The 22478-nt window shown below is 39.4% G+C and overlaps 1 protein-coding gene across 1 annotated transcript in view; it reads right to left on the bottom strand.

The window, feature by feature from the left end:
• Positions 1-22478, bottom strand: part of NT5DC1 (5'-nucleotidase domain containing 1) — a 273566-nt gene that overhangs the window by 226802 nt on the left and 24286 nt on the right. The window contains exons 5-6 of the mRNA XM_044288786.1: positions 22040-22119; positions 20393-20474 (exon numbers count right to left, since the gene is read on the bottom strand). Of these exons, the coding sequence (XP_044144721.1) occupies positions 20393-20474; positions 22040-22119 (162 nt within the window). The remainder of the gene's footprint in view (positions 1-20392; positions 20475-22039; positions 22120-22478) is intronic.

Here is a 22478-nt window from a genome sequence, read left to right as displayed (position 1 = left end):
TTACTCTTTATTTGTACTCTTCGTGAATAGGGAGAGACCTGTCAATCAAGCCGAGCCAAGAGGGGAGATGCATCCCCGGTGACTCTTTTCCTTGTTTGCGCAGCAGCTTTTCAGAGTAAAGCATTGTTGTTTGCGACCAGTGGGCCTATCAGGATATTCATTCTGCACGTGGTTTAGACAGTACGAAGCTTCTGACAGGTTCCCTTTATTGGGTACCTATAATATGTTCTAAGAGAGATAATAGTAGATGCACCCACTAAACCTTCCCATCCCCATCTTTTGAGGGGACTATTAGGTTCGTCAACAGATGCATATCATCATTTCTATGTTTATGGTGGGCACCAGACACACTTCTTAATAATAATGTTTTTCCTTTACACACTATTTATACATAGACAAGATGTGTAAATCCATGAAAATGTACTGTAGATACTTTAATATGAACTGTCAATTAAATGAATGATAAACAATACTTCCTTCAATGATGTGTCAATGTGAATGAGTCAATGTACTTGCATATTATAAAAGATTTCTTACTTGTAACAAACATCAATGTGCTATGGTTTAAAATAGTATGTTTCACAGTGGTTTATTTGTAGAATATTTCAAGATATACGCAACACTGCTTTATTTGAATTAGCTCTTTACGTTATACTGATCTTGGTCTGCAATAATGGCGCATCAAATAACGGAACGAAATGTTTAGAACAGTACCTGTTTAAAATAAAACTGTACAATATAATGAATCTGTTATTATAAAAAAATATCCCTGATTAGAAACACAATGACTGTTACATATTTCTACTGGTCATAAAAATGTGACAAAATAAAAGTGTTGCACTTTAACAATTTATGAATTGTTTTATTTGATGTACTAATAAAGTGGCTTAAATTATTAATAATGGCACCTCAAAATTAAAGCTCAGTAAAGATGTTGACATGTGTTGTAACAGATTTATAATTACTTGTGAGACAATGGATAAATGAGGGTATCAAGAGGTTGAACTCTCACGATGTTTCCTGGTGATATGCCACTACTTTAGATAGGTAAAGCTTGGCATTGGCAATAAAGCACAGTGTATAAAAGGTGCTTTTAAATGTATAGGCCTCTGACCGAATTTCTGTCCAATCAGAAAACTATCATTCTGAATTGGTGTTTGTAAGTGGCAAATTCATGCCATTGAAATATGCATCACCTGCCAGAAAACTAATCTGATCTGCGTAAAAAACTGTTTGCCAATCACAATAATTGTAGCGTGTAAACAGTATCTGAAAGATATCCCAAACAACTCCATTATAAGAAAAAGAAAAGGTTTTATTTTAGAACAATATTAACACCCAGCTGAGAGGACTAGGTAAGTATAAACCCCACCACTGGGTTCCAGCTCTGTTACTCCGTGGCCGTGTCTGCAGATCTGCAATGCTCTGGCATCAACATCCTGTTGATGGGCGGCACGTGACCGCTGTATCCATTCACTGGACGCAGCAGTGACCTGTCACTCGTGCAGCACATGACCCAGTATATCAAAATTTACCCAGATAAATGAGGGGTATTAGGTCCTTCTACTTGTCAAATTTGGCTAAAGGTACCCATTTCTCATTTATCCTAAGCTACTGTGCAAATTCTCAGCTTTATGAAAGTTTTTTTTTTTTTTTTTTTAAATCTTAGTGTGATTTAAAAACCCAGCAAGATTGTTGCTATATTTGCCACATGTCCTTAGAATTATAGCTGCAATTCAAATATATAGGCAAGGGATCATGGTAGCGTGCACTTCTACACTCTATTAAATCACCTACAAGATATAGCAGATTGCTTGTACTAATTGCAACGGCCTGCTATTAAATTGTTTTAAACATTCCCCCCCCCCCCTCCTGTGCCCAGCATTTGTCTCCTTACTGCCTACAGCTACTCAGTAAAGCCTTCAGCCCTGAGTCTGTGCTGCTGAAGGGGTTAAGAATCCAGGGAGAGAGCAGACCGCAGCAGAAAGCAGTACAGGGGGGCATGGCCAGCACAGTGACGTCTCGTGTACAGACTCATATCTGATCTCTCAAGCTTGTGCACGAAACATCATCAGAGAACGAAGAGAAGCTGACATCACAGGTCATGTGACCCTCAGTGAAATATGAGAAAGCAGCAACTAGAGATAAAGTAAGTGAACTGTAAAGTCCTTACATTTGCCTAGTTAGAAATATAGAAAGAAAAAAAATAACTCAGACAACCCCTTTAAAGATGACGCTTAGTTTGTGAGTGCAGTGGGAGCTAAAGCTGCCAGGTGCCTGCCGTTTTTAACAGCAGACACCCGGGGCTAATGTCTGTGATCGATAATAATGTTAATTACAGACATTTAACCCAAATGTGACCATGGCATTTAGGAGCTAAAAAATCCAGGAGCATGTGCTCCCAGGCCTGCAACAGCATCCCCTGGTGGGTATCGGGGGAGCCGGATACTGTACAGCAGGTAATCCTGAAAGATCCAAGGCTACTAGAGATATATTCCTATGGAGAAACTCCTGTGGCAAAGCTCCACAGTGAATTCTCATAGACTCCAAATGCTAATGCACTGGCATATATGAGAGAAGCAATCTGATGACTGTTTGTTATAGTTCCCTATGGAAAGTATTAAAAAGTGTAAAAAAGAAAAAGAAAGAAAAAAATTGAAAAATGCTTTTAAAAATATAAAAATTCAAATCACCCCCATTTGCCCAAAATAAAATTAAATAAAAGAATCATGGGCATCACAGTGTGCAAAAATGCTCTATATATTAATATATAAAAATATTCATCCCATATGGCAAATTGCGAAGCAGAATAATACACATACGGTAAATACAAAAAGGTCAGAATATAGTGATGATCAATTTTTTTTTCAGTATTAAAACAAGAAAAACGATACAAATGTGGTATCATCATAGTCATACTGATCTGGAGAATGAAGGTAGCAGGTTAGTTTTAACGCAAATGGAAAGCTGTAAAAACAAAACACATAAAACTGTGGCGCAATTGCGTTTTTTCCCCCAATTCTACTCCATTTGTAATTTTTTTTTCCGACTTCTCACTACATCGTATACAATATTAGATTTAGGGTTGGATGATATTTTTATGGAGCACCTTTTATGATATTCTGACCCCTATAACTTTTTTTTTAGCTATGTGTACGGGGCTGTGTGAGGGCTAATTTTTGGCGGGACGATCTGTTCTTTTCCGTGATACCAATTTTAAGTGTGTGCGACTTTTTGAAAAATTATTGGGTAGTTGAAGTGACAAAAAAATGGACAAATTGGCTGTTTTTATTTTATTCCCCATTACGCCATTTGCCGTATGCCATTAATATTGTTATATTTTTATAGTATGGGCATTTTCACACGCGGCGATGCCCATTTAGTTTTTTTGGTTTTGCTTTTTATATTTGTAAAAACTTTTTTTACTTTTTACTTTTTTCAAGTCACATTGGGTGACAATAACTGGCAATCATTCGATTGCCCATAGTATTCATGGTGATGGCTAAATAGTCATGATTAAAGACTTAATTTGCACTATATCAATACAAGGCTGCCACCTAGTGGCCTGTATTGATATATACATCTAATTGACTCTGAAGCCTGCCTGAGGCTTCAGTCAATTAGTGCAAGATAAGAGATTCCCCAATCTCAACCGGGGAAAGCTGTTACCGGACCAAAAGGTGCGCGACTTCCAGTTCTGGTCTGCGCAGATGCCATGGTCACCTTTGACCACGGCATCTGAAGGGTAAGATGTATGCGATCAGCCTTATGGCTGATCGCATACATGTGCCGCGGGTCTCTACTACTTAAAATAGCAGAAACCATGCGGCTAAGGCGCCCGCTGCACGTGCGAGAGGGTGCCATGTTTAGGGATTAAAGGGTTAAATATACAGATATGTGATGTACATTCTTTTAACAGTCATCACACGTCTGTTTTAATACTAATAGTAGTCTGTGGGTTATTCACACAGCATTTTTTTTGATGGCCAGTGAATAATAGACGTAAAAAAATAGAACATGTTCTATCTTGTCTGTTTTTCACTGACCGACTGCCCCCACACAATTGAATGGGTCAGTTTTTAATGTCAGTTTATTAGAAAGGGATCAGTGAAAGAAAATATCCGTTAAAAATGGACGGTTTATCAGTTTTTAGCTGACTTTTTTTTCACTGTTGTGTGCATGCAGCCTAAAAGCATTTTTGAAAAAACTAAATCATGTTTTTGTGTTTCCATTTCTCAAATCATAGAAACATAGAACATAGAATGTGTCGGCAGATAAGAACTATTTGGCCCATTTAGTCTGCCCAATATATCTGAATCCTATGAATAGTCCCTGGCCCTATCTTATATGAAGGATAGCCTTATGCCTATCCCATGCATATCCCATGCATGGGATATTTTTTTTTTTATATTTTTTATATCCCTATTTTTTTTATATTTTTCGGGGGATTGTCTTATGTAGGGGCTCATTTTTTGCAGGATGAGGTGACGGTTTGATTGGTACTATTTTGGGGTACATATGACTTTTTGATCGCGTGGTAGTACCTTTTTTTTTAAGGTGGTTATCTAACGGGGTGGATCATGAGATATTTTTATAGAGCAGGTTGTTACGGATGCTGCGATACCTAATATGTTTTTTATCAAATTTTTTTACAAGGTTAATATGACTTTTTTTTTACTGATAAAAAAAAAAATCTCTAATTTCACTTTTTTTTTTTTTGTCCCACTATGAAACTTCAACATTTCCTGGTCTGATCCCTGATGCAGTACAATACAGGTGAAACTCAAAAAATTAAAATATTGTGCAAAAGTCCAATTATTTCAGTAATGCAAATTAAAAGGAATTGCATTAATGCAGCTTAAAATTAGAATTTTGTGAAAAGGTTCAATATTCTAGGCACAAAGTATCACACTCTAGTCAGCTAATTAATCCATACCCCCTGAGCAAAGGGTACCTCAAAATTGGGACTTTGGGGTTTAATAAGCTGTTAGCCATAATCATCCAAATTATAACAAATAAAGGCTTGAAATATCTCACTTTGCATGTAATGCGTCTATCTCATCTATTAGTTTCAACGTTTAAAGCGAACCTTTCACCTGCATTTCACGTAATAAACTATCAAAAGTACCTTATAGATCATCCTCATTGTGTTATCATACAGTCTTGTCCCGCTTTTCTGCCATGTATATGCATGAAAAAAATCGCCTTATAAAGTACTCTTCTCCAGCTCCACAAGTCACGATAGAAGTCAGTCATCGCTGAAAGTGGCATATGAGGGGTTAATCCGCTGTCATCAGTGTTGTCACCGATGCTGGTGGATGCAGGGGTCCCTGCCACTGATCGTGACAGCGCATGTCGGGCAAGACAGGGAGCACAGGATGAGAATGCTCAAGTAATGGCCATTTAGGACGAGAATGCTCGTCCTAGGTCCTTAACCTGTTAAAGGTTATGTACACCTTTGGGCGCAAGTTTCTTTATTATTTCATTTTACATATATTTAGAGACTAAAAAAATAATAAATAAAATTCAATTGGTCTATTAAAAACATGTTGTTATCCTTTTTTGTGTACATAGCTGAGATGTTCTAGTAGCAGCCTGTGGATTTTCTGTCTTTTCCATTATTTGGGGAGCTCCTCTCTGCTCTCTGACATTATAAACACTCATTAAAGCTCAATCCTTATCTTACTGATAAGAATGTGACTTAAAAAGTGATTATGACCTCTTAGTAGCTTAGAGATAAGGTTTATTAGATGACCAGCACAAAGAGAAAGTGAAAGAACCAGTCACACAGTTAAAAAATGTTAATCCTCTGTGACTGAATAGCTCATTAATTTTAATACAGGCCAATTGAAAATATGATTTTTAGCCAAAAATGAGTAAAATGCAATCATAAATAAAAATTGCCTCCGAAGGCGTACATAGTCTTTAAAGAATTGACGTTATCAGAAAAAAAATTGAAGAACCACTTAATAAATATATAGTTAAAGTGTTGTACATACACTAAATAAAGCTATTCAGTGAAGACTAATGGAAACTCAGAATAAATGGTGGTCACGTTTTCCACGATTCCTTTAAAAAAAGAAATGGTGCCCAGCAGATTGTGAATTTATTTAATTTTTTTTACTCGTTTTAATTCCATTGTTCAATAAGGCAACTTACAAAGTAAAGAGAAATTGGTGTACATGGGTTACATTACTTGTGTGTATATGCCATATTCGTACATTCTTGGACATGGTATTTATTGTACATGATCGTATAAGACATGGATGGAAGGGCACATACACAAGGAAGGTAATGATGAAGTTACAGATGTGGTTTTTATTTATACGTCTTATTTAAGCTGAAGATAATGCATTACTCAAGTATCGAGCTGAATATTGTGTAAGCGGAGATGAACACCACAATCCCCATACCCTGTCAAACTTAGACTCACATCGCCTATGCTTGTATACGATGTATTCATATGAAATTATAACATTTACCAATGTTTTCCACTGGTTAAGTGACGGACTTCTCTCTCCCATCCATCTCAAGGCAATGGCTTTCCTTGCAAAAAATTGTGATCCTTGGAGGAATATTCTGATATAATGGGAGTATACCACATCATCTAATATACCGAATAGAGATATCTTAGGGTGGGTGTCAATTGGTAGCTTGGTCAGATCTGCTAGGAATTGAGTGACTTTCGTCCAGAATGCTCTGATAATGGGGCAAGTCCACAGCAAATGCCAAAAGCCCGCACCATCCCTGGCACAGCGATGGCACTTGGTGTGGGGCAATCTATCCATCTTATGCAGCCTGACCGGTGAAAGGTAACTTTGATGGATAATATATAGGTGTATGAAACTATTATTAATCGCCGGGGACACACATACAAACGCGATTCCAGCAATTCAGAAATGTCTTCATCCAATAAGTCAGGGACCAAGTCCTCCATCTATCCAACACCTTTAACTGTGTAGATTGTATTCTATTAGTGATCAAATGAGTGTATTTAATACATATAATCCCTCTAGGACCCTGTGACCTCAAAACTCCAATTAAAGGATATTTGGATATAGATACCGCGGTGCCAGGGAATTGGGCATTGAGCGCATGTCTGACCTGCAAGTAGCGGTAGAAACCTGTACGGATCATATGACATTGCATTTGAAAGTGATTAACTGGATAAACCACATTGTCTTGGTATACATCCTTAAGGCAGCATATTTGTTTTCCAATATTGGGAGTCGGGGAAGGCAGACAAAAGGGAAAAACATCGGGTTATTCCAAAGCGGCAGGTCACTCATCACATTTTTTAAGTCATGTATACTCTTTGCAGCCAACCATACCTGTATGGCAACTCTATGAATGGGGAGTAATTTTCATGGGAATAACTGCAGTCTCTCCAACAATGGCCATAAGGACCTTAGATTCAGGTACGTGGCAAGATGAGCCTCTGAATTCGGCATGTGCTTGTATGACATAAGGCAGCCTTTCAGATAGCGCAGTTGTCCTGCTAGGTAATAAACGTAGAGATCAGGTAAAGACACACCACCAGGAGATCTGGAATGACAAATTGTGGAGATTGAGAGCTTAGGTCTAGTAGAGCCCCATAAAGAGTAATATCAAGGAGTTTAATTGTTGAAAAAACTCTATAGTGTAAGGAGAGTGTTCCAGTATGTATAAGTATTTAGGGAGAACCATAATTTTAATCAGATTTATACGCCTTGCAACTGATAGGGGAAGTGATCCCCACACTCAAAACTTATCTTTACAATAGTTTATAAGCGGTTGTATTCAAGGAATGAAAGGTATCAGAATCTTTGGAGATGACAATACCTAGGTATTTGAATTTGTGAACAGTGGACAGTTCCTTGCCAATCTATATTATATAGTGGAAAGAATGAGGATTTCGACCAATTGATGCACAAACCTGAATATTGCCCAAAATCATTGATAAGCGTCATGGCTTGAGGTAGTGTTTCTTCCACATTGGAGATAAATAATACCATGTCATCAGCATATAACCCAACCCTGTCCTCTCTATCTCCTATGCTTATGCCCTGATATATACCATCTTGCCGCCAGTTAAGCGCCAGAGGCTCGATGGCTAGGGTAAACAACAAGGGGGATAATGAGCATTCCTGTCAAGTTCCTCTCCCCAGGGTGAAATAAGGGGAGGAGACACCATTATCGGACACATTGGATCTGGGATTCCTATATAGGATGGAAACCCATTCAATAAAAGGCCGGCCCAAAACCAAATCGCTAGAGTGTACACAATAAGTATGGCTATTCAACTAAGTCAAATGTCTTAGCTGCATCGAAGGAAGCTATAGCCCAACTCTGTTTTTGTCTAACTCCTATCTGAGCAAGTACCTGTACTGGTCTGATGTTCTCAGCCGTGGATTTACCCGGCATAAACCCGGATTGATCCGTGTGTATAATACTGAGGATGCATTTATTCAACTTGACTGCTAAAATCTTAGCAACAATTTAATAGTTAAAGTTTAAACAAAGAAATCGGTCGATATGAGCCAAATTCCAATGGATTCTTAGTAGGGTTTAAGAATAACCACTATTGTGGCGTCATATAGGGATGGTGGTAACGTGCCTGTTGAGAAGGCCGCTGTATACATTTTCTACAGACGAGCTAAGAGATCTAAATACTTAGCATATACTTCTAATGGAATACCATCAGGGTCCGGAGATTTCCCATTAGCCAGATAGGACACCGCCGAGGCGATCTCCTCCCTAGTGATGGGGGAGTCCATTATAACGGAGTCAGTAAGGGAAAGTTGATGGAATTGTAAATTGGAAAGGTAGGAATCTATTTCCTCAGGGGTAGTGCAGCGTCCCACTATGTGCAATATGTGGGTACTTTAAACTTTTGTTGTTAACGGTCTTATTTAATGTATTGTATTATTCTTATATCAGGTTGGCATTGTCGTTACATTTATCCGCCCCTAGGTGGTGCTGGCACCACATCATATATATAACCAGGGGTGTGTTAATGAAGTTAGTTGAAGTTTGAGAGGAAGTAGTTAGTTGGAGTGAGAGAGAGAGAGAGAGAGAGGGGAAAAGGAAGTTAATGGAGGAGGAGAACTGCCAATCCAATTAGAGAGGAAGAGAGAGAGAGGAAGAGAGAGAGAGAGGAAGAGAGGAAAAGAGAGAGAGGAAGAGAGGAAAAGAGAGAGAGAGGAAAAGAGAGAGAGAGGAAAAGAGAGAGAGAGAGAGAGAGAGAGAGAGAGAGAGAGAGAGAGAGAGAGAGAGAGAGAGAGAGAGAGAGAGAGAATCAAGCCTGGAGAGGACAAACCAAGAATTTACTGCAGCCCAGCACAAGAAAATAAGTCTGAATAGGAATATAGAGCAAGTCTAGTGAAGATTAGAGCTGAATCTAGCCAAGGGACTTCACCAGCACAAGTGGTGGAAAAAGGTACCTGGACACGATTGGATGATAGTGCACAGAATTATCCTTTTTAAATGCCTTCTGGGGACATAGTGAATATCAATATTTCAGGATAGCATCCTGCATCAAATAATGTAGGCAGAAAGTTTGCCTGACACGAGGGAGAACACCTTTACTGGATTGCTCAAGGTAAAATAGGAAAACATTATATTCAGTACCTGAGTTATAGAAAGTGGACTTAGTGCAAAACTACTTAAGCAAGAATTTGTCATTCTGCCTGTTAAAGCTAAAGTATTAATAGAATTCCTAAATTGACAATTGCCAGACCTGTATTAAGGAATTCCAGCTAAAGTAACATCTGGATTATTACCTTTGATATATAAATTAACTGTAACAACTGTTCTGAGACCACTGATTCAAAAAAAGTGCAACTGTTTCACTATTTCACCTTAAGGACTTGGCCATTTTTTGCAAATCTGACAAGTGTCACTTTAAGTGCTGATAACTTTAAAACGCTTCGACTTATCCAGGCCATTCTGAGATTGTTTTTTTGTCACATATTGTACTTCATGACACTGGTAAAATGAAGTAAAAAAAATTCATTTATAAAAAAAATTTAAAAAATTGCAAATTTCCAAGTTTCAATTTCTCTACTTCTATAATACATTGATATATAAATTAACTGTATAAATTAACTGTAACAACTGTTCTGAGACCACTGATTCAAAAAAAAGTGCAACTATTTCACCTTAAGGACTTGGCCATTTTTTGCAAATCTGACAAGTGTCACTTTAAGTGCTGATAACTTTAAAACGCTTCGACTTATCCAGGCCATTCTGAGATTGTTTTTTCGTCACATATTCTACTTCATGACACTAGTAAAATGAAGTAAAAAAAATTCATTTATAAAAAAAAAATTAAAAAATTGCAAATTTCCAAGTTTCAATTTCTCTACTTCTATAATACATAGTAATGCCTCCAAAAATAGTTATTACTTTACATTCCCCATATGTCTACTTCATGTTTGGATCATTTTGGGAATGACATTTTATTTTTTGGGGATGTTACAAGGCTTAGAAGCAAATCTTGAAATTTTTCTGAAATTTTCAAAAACACAATTTTTAGGTACCAGTTCAGGTCTGAAGTCACTTTGCGAGGCTTACATAATAGAAACCACCCAAAAATTAACCCATCTAAGAAACTACACCCTCAAGGTATTCAAAACTGATTTTACAAACTTTGTTAACCCTTTAGGTGTTCCACAAGAATTAATGGCAAATAGAGATACAATTTCAAAATTTCACTTTTTTGGCAGATTTTCCATTTTAATATTATTTTTTCCAGTTACAAAGAAAGGGTTAACAGCCAAACCAAACTCAATATTTATGGCCCTGAATCTATAGTTTACAGAAACACCCAATATGTGGTTGTAAACTACTGTACGGGCACACGGAAGGAAAGGAATGCCATACGGTTTTTGGAAGGCAGATTCTGATGGACTTTTATTTTTATTTATTTTTTACACCATGTCCCATTTGAAGCCCCCCTGATGCACTCCTAGAGTAGAAACTCCCAAAAAGTGGCCCCATTTTAGAAACTACGGGATAGGGTGGCAGTATTGTTGGTACTAGTTTAGGGTACATATGATTTTTAGGATGCTCTATATTACACTTTTTGTGAGGCAAGATAACTTTTGACACAGTTTTTATTTTTTGTTATTTACAACATTCATCTGACAGGTTAGATCATGTGATATTTTTATAGACCAGGTTGTCACGGATGCGGCGATACCTAATATGTATAGTTTTTTATTTATTTATGTTTTAAGTTTTACACAATGATTTCATTTTTGAAGCAAAAGGAAAAATAATAAAAATCATGTTTTAGTGTTTCCATAGTCTGAGAGCCATAATTTTTTCAGTTTTTGGGCGATTACCTTGGGTAGGGTAAGATTTTTGCGGGATAAGATGATGGTTTTATCGGCACTATTTTGGGGTGCGTTTGTCTTTTTGATTGCTTGCTGTTGTACTTTTTGTGATGTAAGGTGACAAAAAAATTGTTTATTTAGCACAGTTTTCTATTTAAAATCTTTTACGGTGTTCATCTGAGGGGTTAGGTCATGTGATATTTTTATGGAGCCGGTCGATGCGAAGTTTTACACAATAACAGCTTTTTTAAAACAAAAAATAAATAAAAATGATGTTTTAGTGTCTCCATATTCTGAGCCATAGTTTAATTTTTGTGGGAGATTGTCTCAGATAGGGGCTCATTTTTTGCGGGATGAGGGGACGGTTAAATTGGTACTATTTTGGTGGGCAAACGCCTTTTGATCGCTTGCTGTTGTATTTTATGTGATGTAAGGTGACAAAAAATGGTTTATTTAGCACAGTTTTTATTTTTACGGTGTTCATCTGAGGGGTTAGGTCATGTGAGATATGTTTATAGAGCCGGTGTATACTTTTTTCCCCCCTATTTTTGTTGCCAATTTTTTTTTAACTTTATTTGGGGAAAATGAAATTTATGTTTGTTTTTACTTGAAACTTTTAATTTTTGGGGGGGAGGGAAACTTTATTTTTGTCCCACTTTGGGACTTGAACTTTTGGGTGTCTAAGCCTTTACAATGCATTCCAATACTTCTGTATTGGAATGCATTGGCTGTATGAGTAATACTGTGTGTATTACTCATACAGGTTTCCGGCCTGTGAGATCCAGGGGGCTGGGATCTCACAGGCTCGTCACCGGAAGGCAGCGCGATGCCTCAGGAAGGCATCACGATGCCTTCCATACCATCGGGTCCCCCCTACAGCACCATGGGGACCCGATGGCACCGGTGCCGGAGCACCAGGTAAAAGCCGCAAACCGCAGGTCTGAATTGACCTGCGGTTTGCGGTGATCGCCAACACGGGGGAGGGATCACGTGACCCCCCACGCATTTAGCCAAGGTGATTTGAGCAGGCACCGGGTTCCGATCACCACCGACTATACATGACATACCGGTAAGTCATGGGTCCTTAAGGACTCTGGAACCCTGCCGTACCGGTACGTCATGGGTCCCTAAGGGGTTAAATAGTCAGTCCTGTCTACTGGGATCAGTGGGGTCAGCTACATAAGCCACCTCTAGTCTGGTACATTCCTCTGCCAATTTCCTCTCCTGACGGGCTTAAACTCGCTTAACATATGCTATGGATGACTTCAGGTAGCCCCTAGGGTAAGCTTTCAGGGTTTCCCATAGCACTGATGGATTTTCAAAGGACTCATGATCAGTTAAAAATATGGATAGCTGATCAGGTATCCGGTCATTTGGTGTTAGAAGTGTCAGCCAAAATGGATGTATTCTCATGGAGACAGTTGGTCGATCCATTGAAGTAGATTTGGTTAAATTGTATGGGTGATCAGATATTCCTCGTACCCCAAAATTTACACCTGAAACTTTGCCATATTTCATAGTCCAGGCATGCTCAACCTGTGGCCCTCCAGCTGTTGCAAAACTACAACTCCCAGCATGCCTGAACAGCCTACAGCTATCAGCCTACAGCAGCACATTGTGGGAGTTGTAGTTTTACAACAGCTGGAGGGCTGCAGGTTGAGCATGCCTGGCATAGTCTATACGAAAAAAAGATTGATGACTAGAGGAATGACAAGAGTAGGTAGTGATATTAGGGTTCCTGAGTCTCCATATGTCTACCCATCCCACCTCCTGTATTACGTTAACTAGCGGGATGGGGGTATGGGAGATGGGCTCTGAAGTGTTTGTTGGGTTAAGTTCATCTATTGAAGGCTCTAAAAGAATATTATATCACCAATGCATATAATCAAGGCTTGTGGAAAGGCAGCAGCGAACGCCACAGTTTGAGTCACCACAGCCATGATTGCAGGAGGGGGAACATAAATACCCATTATAACATACAATGTACAGTTGATGAATGCCGCTACAAAAATATACAGTATCTACCCTCAGGGTCAATAACCAGGCTATCTACCTCCCATCTCACTGACTTATGGATCATGAGAGAGATTCCCCGTAGAGTAGGACAGTATGACATGCCCACTGTACCCACGGTTTTTGCAACCTATTAGTATAATCAGGAATGAGAAGAGTTTCCTGAAGGCACAGGATGTGAGGATTGCAGTTTCTGATCCTTGTAAAAACCATTGCTCTTTTTCTCGGACTTCCCAATCCTCTAACATTCCATGATAATAGTCTTAATTCTCCCATTGTGGTAGACTATAGATATGCCTGAATGGTTGGGACATAGTAATATGAGGTGGGAATGGTGGCACGTGCCAAAATAGATTATACCCTTTGGGGGAGCAACTAAATAGGTGTCTATAAGTGCCATGTCTCAGTAGGTAAACAGCAATAATATTTTTCAATTGAATCACCCGTATCACACCTATCCTAGTATAGCAACATTACAAACAAACCAAGAAAAAAAATTAGAAAGGAAAAAGAAAATAAGTGTGTAAACCATGAGTGAAAAACGCACATAACTGTTTGTGCAATAATTGTGGCTGTCATGACAGTGAGTGCTGGTGACTGTTGTCGTCATTTTAGCTAGTTTTATCCATGCCCCCATTACTTCATAAATGTAACTTTTATAATATGCAAATTTGCCTTTAGGAGCAGGGGCGGGTGTTCCTTCTACTTCTAGAGGCTCTGTTCTCCCACCTCTGTCACCTCCCTCCAAGTCTTGATTTGGAGTAACGGGGGCATGGATACAACTATGAGTAGGCTAGTTAGGTTCAGCTGACATTAGCACATCGCTAATGTCAGCCAGTTTAATTTAGGTATTTTTGTTGACAGAAACCCTTTAAAATGTGCATTGTCAGCTACACTTACCATCATCATCCAATGTTTATGTGGGCAGAAACATTGTTGCCTTCTACGATGTGAAATGAAATAATGGTATAACTGTTTTGACTCTTTGGAACAAAAATGATATTTCTTTCAGAACACAAATGCTTGCTCTCAAGCTAAAAACAGTTTTCAAGTCCAAATGAAGAAAGATGGAGAAGGCGCCGCAAAGCAGGTCTCAATATACAACTTGAACTATTAACCTAAAATTTTACTGATTGAAAATGGCAGGAGAGTAAAGTCTGGTGTGGTACGGCAACACAGTGCCGTCAAGTATGTACAACGATCATTTACAAAGCAAAAGCAATTAAAAGGGCAGTTATAATATCATTGATTAATCCATAAATATAAATGTGCCTGCCAACAGTAGTTGCTGAAATGTTCTACCTCATTTTCCTGGCAATGTTAATATAGCATTTTTAGAGAAACTTCTGGCCAGTGCTGTGATCTAGTTAAAATACGGCCACATTACTAAACTCCTTTTTTCTGGTATTATTTGATAAGCATTTTAATGGACAATAAGAAATGAAACAACAGGAACATTGCTAGCATTTGCAATTTCACATGAAATATTAAGGATGGAAAAACTGAATTTTGGTTCAGTTATGTGTTTGATGTGTTGCCATCCTAGAAACTTGAACTATGATCACTGAACATACTATCGAGTCTAGTTTGACCTGGAGATTCATAGCATGAGAAGCCTGGGCAATGGTATAATTAAGAGATTTGTACCTATTGTATGAAACTGACTGAACTGTTGCATGTGCACTTGGCAGCTGAAGACATCTGTGTTTGTCCCATGTTCATGTTCCGATCTCAGCTGGGAGTGGGAGAGCGCGGCTCTGGACCACTCAGATGCTGTGGTCACATTTGACTATGGCATATTTTTGCGCAAGGGGGACCAAAAAGTTGCAAAGCCCCTATTTTGCAACTTTTTGAAGCCAGAATTCTGGAGTGCACGGTATGATAAATTGCCTCCTATATTGCTTTTTTTTTTTTTTTTTTTTTTTAAGAGATACAATATTTCCATAATTTACACACTTATACATGTCTAAATAGTCCTATACATACAAGTATGGAATCTGGAATATTCTAAAAAGGGACAATCAGTAACATATACAAGAATGGAAGAAGGTCATGGGGTCAAAACCAAACCCCTTAAGCATCAGTTGTTGCTGGAGCAGCCTGTATGGAGGCAGTTGTGACTCAGGGAACTGAATGGGAGATACATACATCTTTGTGTGGAGACCAGTCCTTCATTTAAACAGGTTTTGTGGTTCGAAATATTGATGGCCTATGCTCAAGAAGACCTATCCTCAGGATATCGGCAGGACTCTAGGCATCCCTGCCAATCAGCTGTTTGAAGGGGTTGAGACACATTCGCAAGCACAGCAACCTGTTCATTGTTAACATAAGGCCACCTACCTACACGCCATCTGCTTACCATTTCCATTCAAATGAAGAGGATGAAGCAGCAATACTCTGCCCCGATGCAACTAAGTGTGCTGCACACAGACGGACCAAGGTAAACAATGAAGAGGTTCCTTCAAAAAGATGATTATGGGGAGGAGGATTGGGGGGTACTGAGAGTAAGAACCCACCGATCTGAAATAATTATGGCATTTCTTAAAGGGATCCCCGTTTTCACCCAGGCAAGCCCTCTCATACGAGCATCAGAGCATTTCATCCTCTGATGCTCTCCCTTGCCAGTATAGTGCAGGGCAAGGGCTTTTTTGTTTACATTTTTCACTGCTAGGCGGACATCACGGGGCTCACTGATCGGCAGAAGCCTCCGCCTAGCATTTCCATGGAGAGCACAGGACTGTCATCGGATCTCCAGAAAAAGCCCTTGCCCTGCGCAATTCAATGACGGGAAAGGGAGCGCATCAGAGCATGAAATGCTCCGAGGCTCATGTCAGAGGGGCTTGGTGGGGGAAGAAGGGGATATGTCCGGGTTCTGCTCTGGACCTGGACAACCCCTTTAAGGAGGAGAAGAGACTTCTGGGCAGCTTAGGACTATCTTTGAGTAGTACTACAAGGAACTGTCACACCAGCAAGAACATAAGGAAAACTCAACCAGATGGTGTCTACCCCACAAAAAGTAGAATATAATCTTTTTCACCATCGTCAACAACTTTTAGCATCAAATGTTGCTCATGATCCGTTTTGATATTTATTGTATACATCAAACCGAATAATTTTTATATCTGTTCATATGATAAAAATGAATCAGCAAAGAATCCACCAACTATATTAAAACATCATTTAATTCTTCTAACCCTACACTTAATAGGGGGCACCTGTGCCAGTGCCTCCTCCCTTCAATAACATTCTGAATATGCCACGGGAGACAATATTCGCACTTGAGACTTAAGGCTATCATTTTTGCCAAATGTGCCTCTATTAAACAGTGCTTTGAGGAAGACAGATCACATATTAGAGAGAAATTGCACACACAATATCCCCAAGCCCAAGCCTGCTCATTATTTATTTGGACCAGTAAATTCTACATATAAAACATTAATGGCATTAAAAAAGGTTGTCTCACAAAAATATTCTAAATTTTTCAAACCAGCATCTAAATCTGAATACTTCTGTAATTGCAGGAAGTTAAACATATAGTAGCTATAAGCAATTCAATAACTTGTATCTGTATGGCACCACCTGCTGTTTGCTCTTTTCTTCATCTCTCTGTCCTTCTTGCCGAGGTGGACGCACATGCTCAGTTCCATCCTTGAAATGCCACCAGCCCTATCCTCTGTTAGACCCTGTGACGGTTACAGGACATGCCCCTAAGGTCGGGTTCACACATAAGCGTAACCGATAAGCGCTGTTTACAAGCGTGCTTATCGGGCGTTCGTACGCGCTGTAAAACGCTCAGGTGAGAACCATGCCCATAGGGAAGCATTGGTTTTTGCCTGTTGAGCGTTTTAAACGCGTAGGAACAAGCTGTAAAACGCTCAGGTGTGAACCCAGCCTTAGCTGTGAGCTTGATATAAATCTATCAAAGCAATTGGAGCAATGAATGGGGAGATCTCTGGATCCATGTGCGGTACTGGGCTGGTTCTAGCTTTTTTAGAAAAAGGTTGTCATGTACTATATGATGTCCTTTTAAAGGGCTCGCTTTGAAAACACTGTACTTGTCAGAAAAGTTCCCTTAACAATCAGGTGATCACAAATTGCCCTCCTGCTAAGACTTCAAGCAATCAGTAACCTGTGGGGAAACCTGGCAGTAAGTGTTCAATTTGTCTGCAGTGCCACTATAAAGTGAAAATAAAGCATTACACCGTGCCTACAGTGGGATATCAATGTACTGCAGAACAGGATGATCCATAGTGAGAGACGCTCTTTGTAATCGCTCTCTACTCATCACTAAAAGAAAAAGGGCCCCTTATGATATTTCTAATAAGGTATATGAAAAAAAGTGTTTGTTTTTTAAACTGGACAACCCATTTAGGTTCCAGTTGAAAACGTAGTTTCCCTTGAGACGGAAGGGGCCACAGTACTAGTTTTAATGATGTGACTCCCTTTCAAGTTTTCCCTGCACAACAGCACTGTACTCACCAGGCTGAGCAGGGAACTGCAGCCAAAGTCATCTATTTGAATGAGGCCTGGCTGCAGTTTACGGCACAGTGGTTAGCCAGAGTGCCGCTGTGCAAGAAAAATCAGTGAAGGGGACACAGCACTAAATCATTGCTGCAAGCCCCTTTATTCTCTGGACAAGTTGGAGTTCCAGAGGTTGGACCCCACTGATTATAATGCGATACCATCAATTTCTAAAATAGGAATACCTCGTTTGTTTGCTAAGTACTTGTCCCGGAATCCTGTGTAGTGACATTAATTCCTTAGAAATAATCCAGAATAGCATCTCTTGAAAGCATTTCAAACTATTTTAACCACAATGCAGATTAGGCCTGGACTACACTGACTTTTTGTAGAGCTACAGATTGATATTAACTATTGCATCACAGCTGTATTTCGCAGGATTTCAGACAACTCAATGTACATGTACCCTAGATAGGTAAATCAATCAATCACTGTGTAGCTCTAGACTAAATTTATGGGTCTATATTTTACCAGCTCAGTTTTCATCTCTGATTTAACCACCTGGTTTGCCAGAGTCCAGCTCAAGCTGTGGGAAAAGTATGTAACTGTTCTGCCTGAATAAGTGGAAGGCGGGTGGGGGGGGGGCTGCTTTACCTGCTGATATGTCCTGAGTGGTAGCAGCTAGAAGCATGGGTCTGGTCTTGTTTGAAAGCTCGCATTCCAGGCTTTCACACGAGCATTAGCTCAAGATAAGAAGGACATATCACTGCTATAAATTGAGTTCGGAATAATAGCGGTAAATCCTGCTTTTACTTTCACTTTCAGCTGTATTCACTGCATCCCGATTTCTAACAGTGATATCTTCAAATGTAGCGAAGATACTGCTGTCATTCTGGTATTGTTTGAAAGCTTGGAATGTCAGCTTTTAAATAATACATATATCTAGCTGCTACCAAACCACAGATATAAGCATCTAAAGCAGCCACCCCCTCACCCTTCAGTCTGGAGGAGGAGGGAAAGCAGTTTCAGAGCTGACTGCCCGCAGGAGGAAAGTGAAAATAGCAAAATTAAATATATAGAAATGTGGCATAAGCCTGGTTCCCACTGTGAAGCATGGAGGAGGAGGTGTGATGGTGTGGGGGTGCTTTGCTAGTGACACTGTTGGGGATTTATTCAAAATTGAAGGCATACTGAACCAGCATGGCTACCACAGCATCTTGCAGCAGCATGCTATTCCATCCGGTTTGCGTTTAGTTGGACCATCATTTATTTTTCAACAGGACAGTGACCCCAAACACACCTCCAGGCTGTTTAAGGGCTATTTGACCATGAAGGAGAGTGATGGGGTGCTGCGCCAGATGACCTGGCCTCCACAGTCACCGGACCTGAACCCAATCAAGATGGTTTGGGGTGAGCTGGACCGCAGAGTGAAGGCAAAAGGGCCAACAAGTGCTAAGCATCTCTGGGAACTCCTTCAAGACTGTTGGAAGACCATTTCAGATGACTACCTCTTGAAGCTCATCAAGAGAATGCCAAGAGTGTGCAAAGCAGTAATCATACTTTGAAGAACCTAGAATATGACATATTTTCAGTTGTTTCACAATTTTTGTTATGTATATAATTCCACATGTGTTAATTCATAGTTTTGATGCCTTCAGTGTGAATCTACAATTTTCATAGTCATGAAAATAAAGAAAACTCTTTGAATGAGAAGGTGTGTCCAAACTTTTGGTCTGTAGTGTACATTTTATGCACATTTTTCCCGGTCTGCGCATGTGCAGACCGGAAGGACGGATCCGGCATTGCGGTATTTTTAATTGCGGCACTAATACATTTCAATGTAAATTAATGCCGGATCCGGAATTCCGGCAACTGATCCGGAAATTTTGGGACGGAGATTATACCGCAGGATGCTGCGGTATTTCCTCCATCCAAAACACTGTTCAGTGACTAAACTGATGACATCCTGATGCATCCTGAATGGATTTCTCTCTATTCAGAATGCATAGGGATAAAACTGATCAGTTATTTTCCGGTATTGAGCCCCTAGGACGGAACTAAGTGCCGGAAAAGAAAAACGCTAGTGTGAAAGTACCTTGACCCCCACTGATCGCTAGAACAAGGAGAACGAAGCAATGGCATATTGTGCTCTCTCTTCTCACTGCAGGAGAGGAAGAGAGATGGATTCAATAGAAGGTCTATTGGCCTGTCTCGATTCAGTCCTCTGCAGTGAGGAGCGAGAGGGCGCGATATGCAACCATTTCTCTATCCTTGTTCTACCTACATTCTAAGTAAGAGATATAAGGATATTGTGGCGTGGTTCGGGGTGTCAGGAGATCCGTTACAGATATAATTACACAAAGCAGATTTACTGCAGATATAGCTGACTGCCCCATACATCTTATGGAGGTTTGTACAATCCATTTACAGACTGCAGAAACAACCCTATTCAGAGATAAGGAACGTTTTTTTCATTCACAGATATTTTTGTAAAGTCTGTCTAGTGCGAGTATGTCCTAACAGACGTTTCCTCCATTTTCACATGGTTATTGTTATGAATGATGTATTCCCAGTATGAAGATGTAAATGTAACATCTTACCTTTAAAAGCAGTAGTTTTGTAGTTGTGCTCTATTGCAGAAATAATATCTTTCCAGAAATCATACTTCTTTTGCCCATCAGTCTGCATAATAAAAACACATACACTGTGCATATAAGTAACTTTGTAACCGAAATAATAAAACACACTACACATTAAATTACTTATCTGATTGGTGTTGGATAGATAATAATAGGAAATGAAGTTAATGTTATCTCACCACTGACTATACAGGGATATGATAATGGTTAGAGTCCTCCGTACAAAGAAAAAGCTGAAAATCTGTGCTGCTCCAACTTCAGCACATTGTGGCTCTGCCAGAAAAAACACAACTAAAACCATGAGCAGATCACCTTATGCAATAGCTATGGAAGCCCTTCCTGCAACGGTAAGATACAACCATGCAGTTAAGGTTACTTTCCCATGGTCAGAATTAGGTTGGTATTTTACACCGGTATTTGTAAGCCAAAACCAGGAGTGGGTCCAAAACACAAATCTTTTAATTACTGGCCTTCACTGTGTTGGCTCCACTTCTTGTCTTGGCTCACAAATACTGATGATAAATACTGACTTAATACTGCCCGTGTGAACGTGGCCTAAAGGATTAAATGGTAAGCAAAATCTCCAGGCCAAGAAAATTGACGAAGCCCATCAAACTAAACTATTTAAAACCTGATATCCTACCATATACAAACTGCCTTGTTACTTTCCATAGCAATTTGTGCTCTGCAAATTAGACCAACAAAACAACCAAGGGAAAACAAGTAAAAGTAGCCCAAGAAACCATATAAATGGCAGCTCTGCAATATGTGCCAGTTTTGCACAGCTCAGTTTGTTGGAATTGAATAAAACGTTATATGTGTGAATATAATGATGATATATTGGCGTGCAGCCTGACCTATCTGACCACACCATAGGCCAGATGCTGCCAGACTGCAGGCCATGTAGCCTCTTAATACAACATCCCTTGACGAATATGCTTTGAAGGGAATGTGTTGGGACAGGAAAAGCCTACAGAGAGGTTACAGCATATTGGGTGGTCCTTCCACGGATGCTACCCAGTATACACAATAGGTTGCAATGAAGGACAGCGATACTGGCGTTTGATGCTCACTGAGTGGTGGTGGTTGTCTGCTAACTCCAGATCAAACCTGTTATCTGCAATACATAAAACATACATTGGGGGTATACTGGCTATAGACAATCACCAATAAAGTAGTGGTTTTCTGCAAACGCCTTTAATGTCGTTATGAAATTCGATTAGCAAAACATACAGAGGGAGGCTTATTAAAACCGGTGTAGTGGAAAACTGGCTTAGTTGCCCATAGCAATCAATCAGATTCCAATTTTCTTTTTCTAAAGGAGCTCCGAAAAATAAAAGGTGGAATCTGATTGGTTGCTATGGACAACTAAGCCAGTTTTCCTTTACACCAGTTTTGAGAAATCTCCCCCACAGTATTTCTCATCGACTTACTATGGATTTATTCACAGGTCCAGAAGGCTTTTTGGTGGGAGCTACACTATGTAGATCCCTATTCCTATCCTTATTATGTAGCGCTACTATTACATAGATGTAGCAATGATTTCTATCAGGCTTTGAAAAATAATCTAATCTTTTGCAAGTGCTAAATTGTGCATGTTATACTCACCATCTCTAAAGAATCAACTATTTTAGCGCACAGGAGAGCTCCAGGTAAATCAAAATAGTTGTCATAGAAGTAGTATTTAGCTGTAACAAGAAAATACAACAGGTTTACATTTTGCAACTTTATGCTAAGTTAAATTATATATGACAGCTCTACAGCTTTTAAAAAAAACACACCAATTAAATGTGCACAGCATAGATAGTAAAATATTGTCTTTATTAGTACAAATCACACAATCTTAACATAAAGGAACAGCGGATAAAATACACAGGAACAAACTGGATCACAAGTAAATGTTAACTACAGTCCAAGGTGTATACTGATGCTGGAACAGAAATCTAGTAATACCAATATACCATAAGTATATACATATATGTAAAGTGCATAGTGCCGAAACACTCAATAGACAACAAAGGAGAGTAGGTAATAATAAATACAGACC

This window comes from Bufo gargarizans, chromosome 4 (assembly GCF_014858855.1).
Source record: "Bufo gargarizans isolate SCDJY-AF-19 chromosome 4, ASM1485885v1, whole genome shotgun sequence".
NCBI lineage: Eukaryota > Metazoa > Chordata > Amphibia > Anura > Bufonidae > Bufo > Bufo gargarizans.
This window is presented reverse-complemented; position numbering and strand designations above follow the sequence as displayed.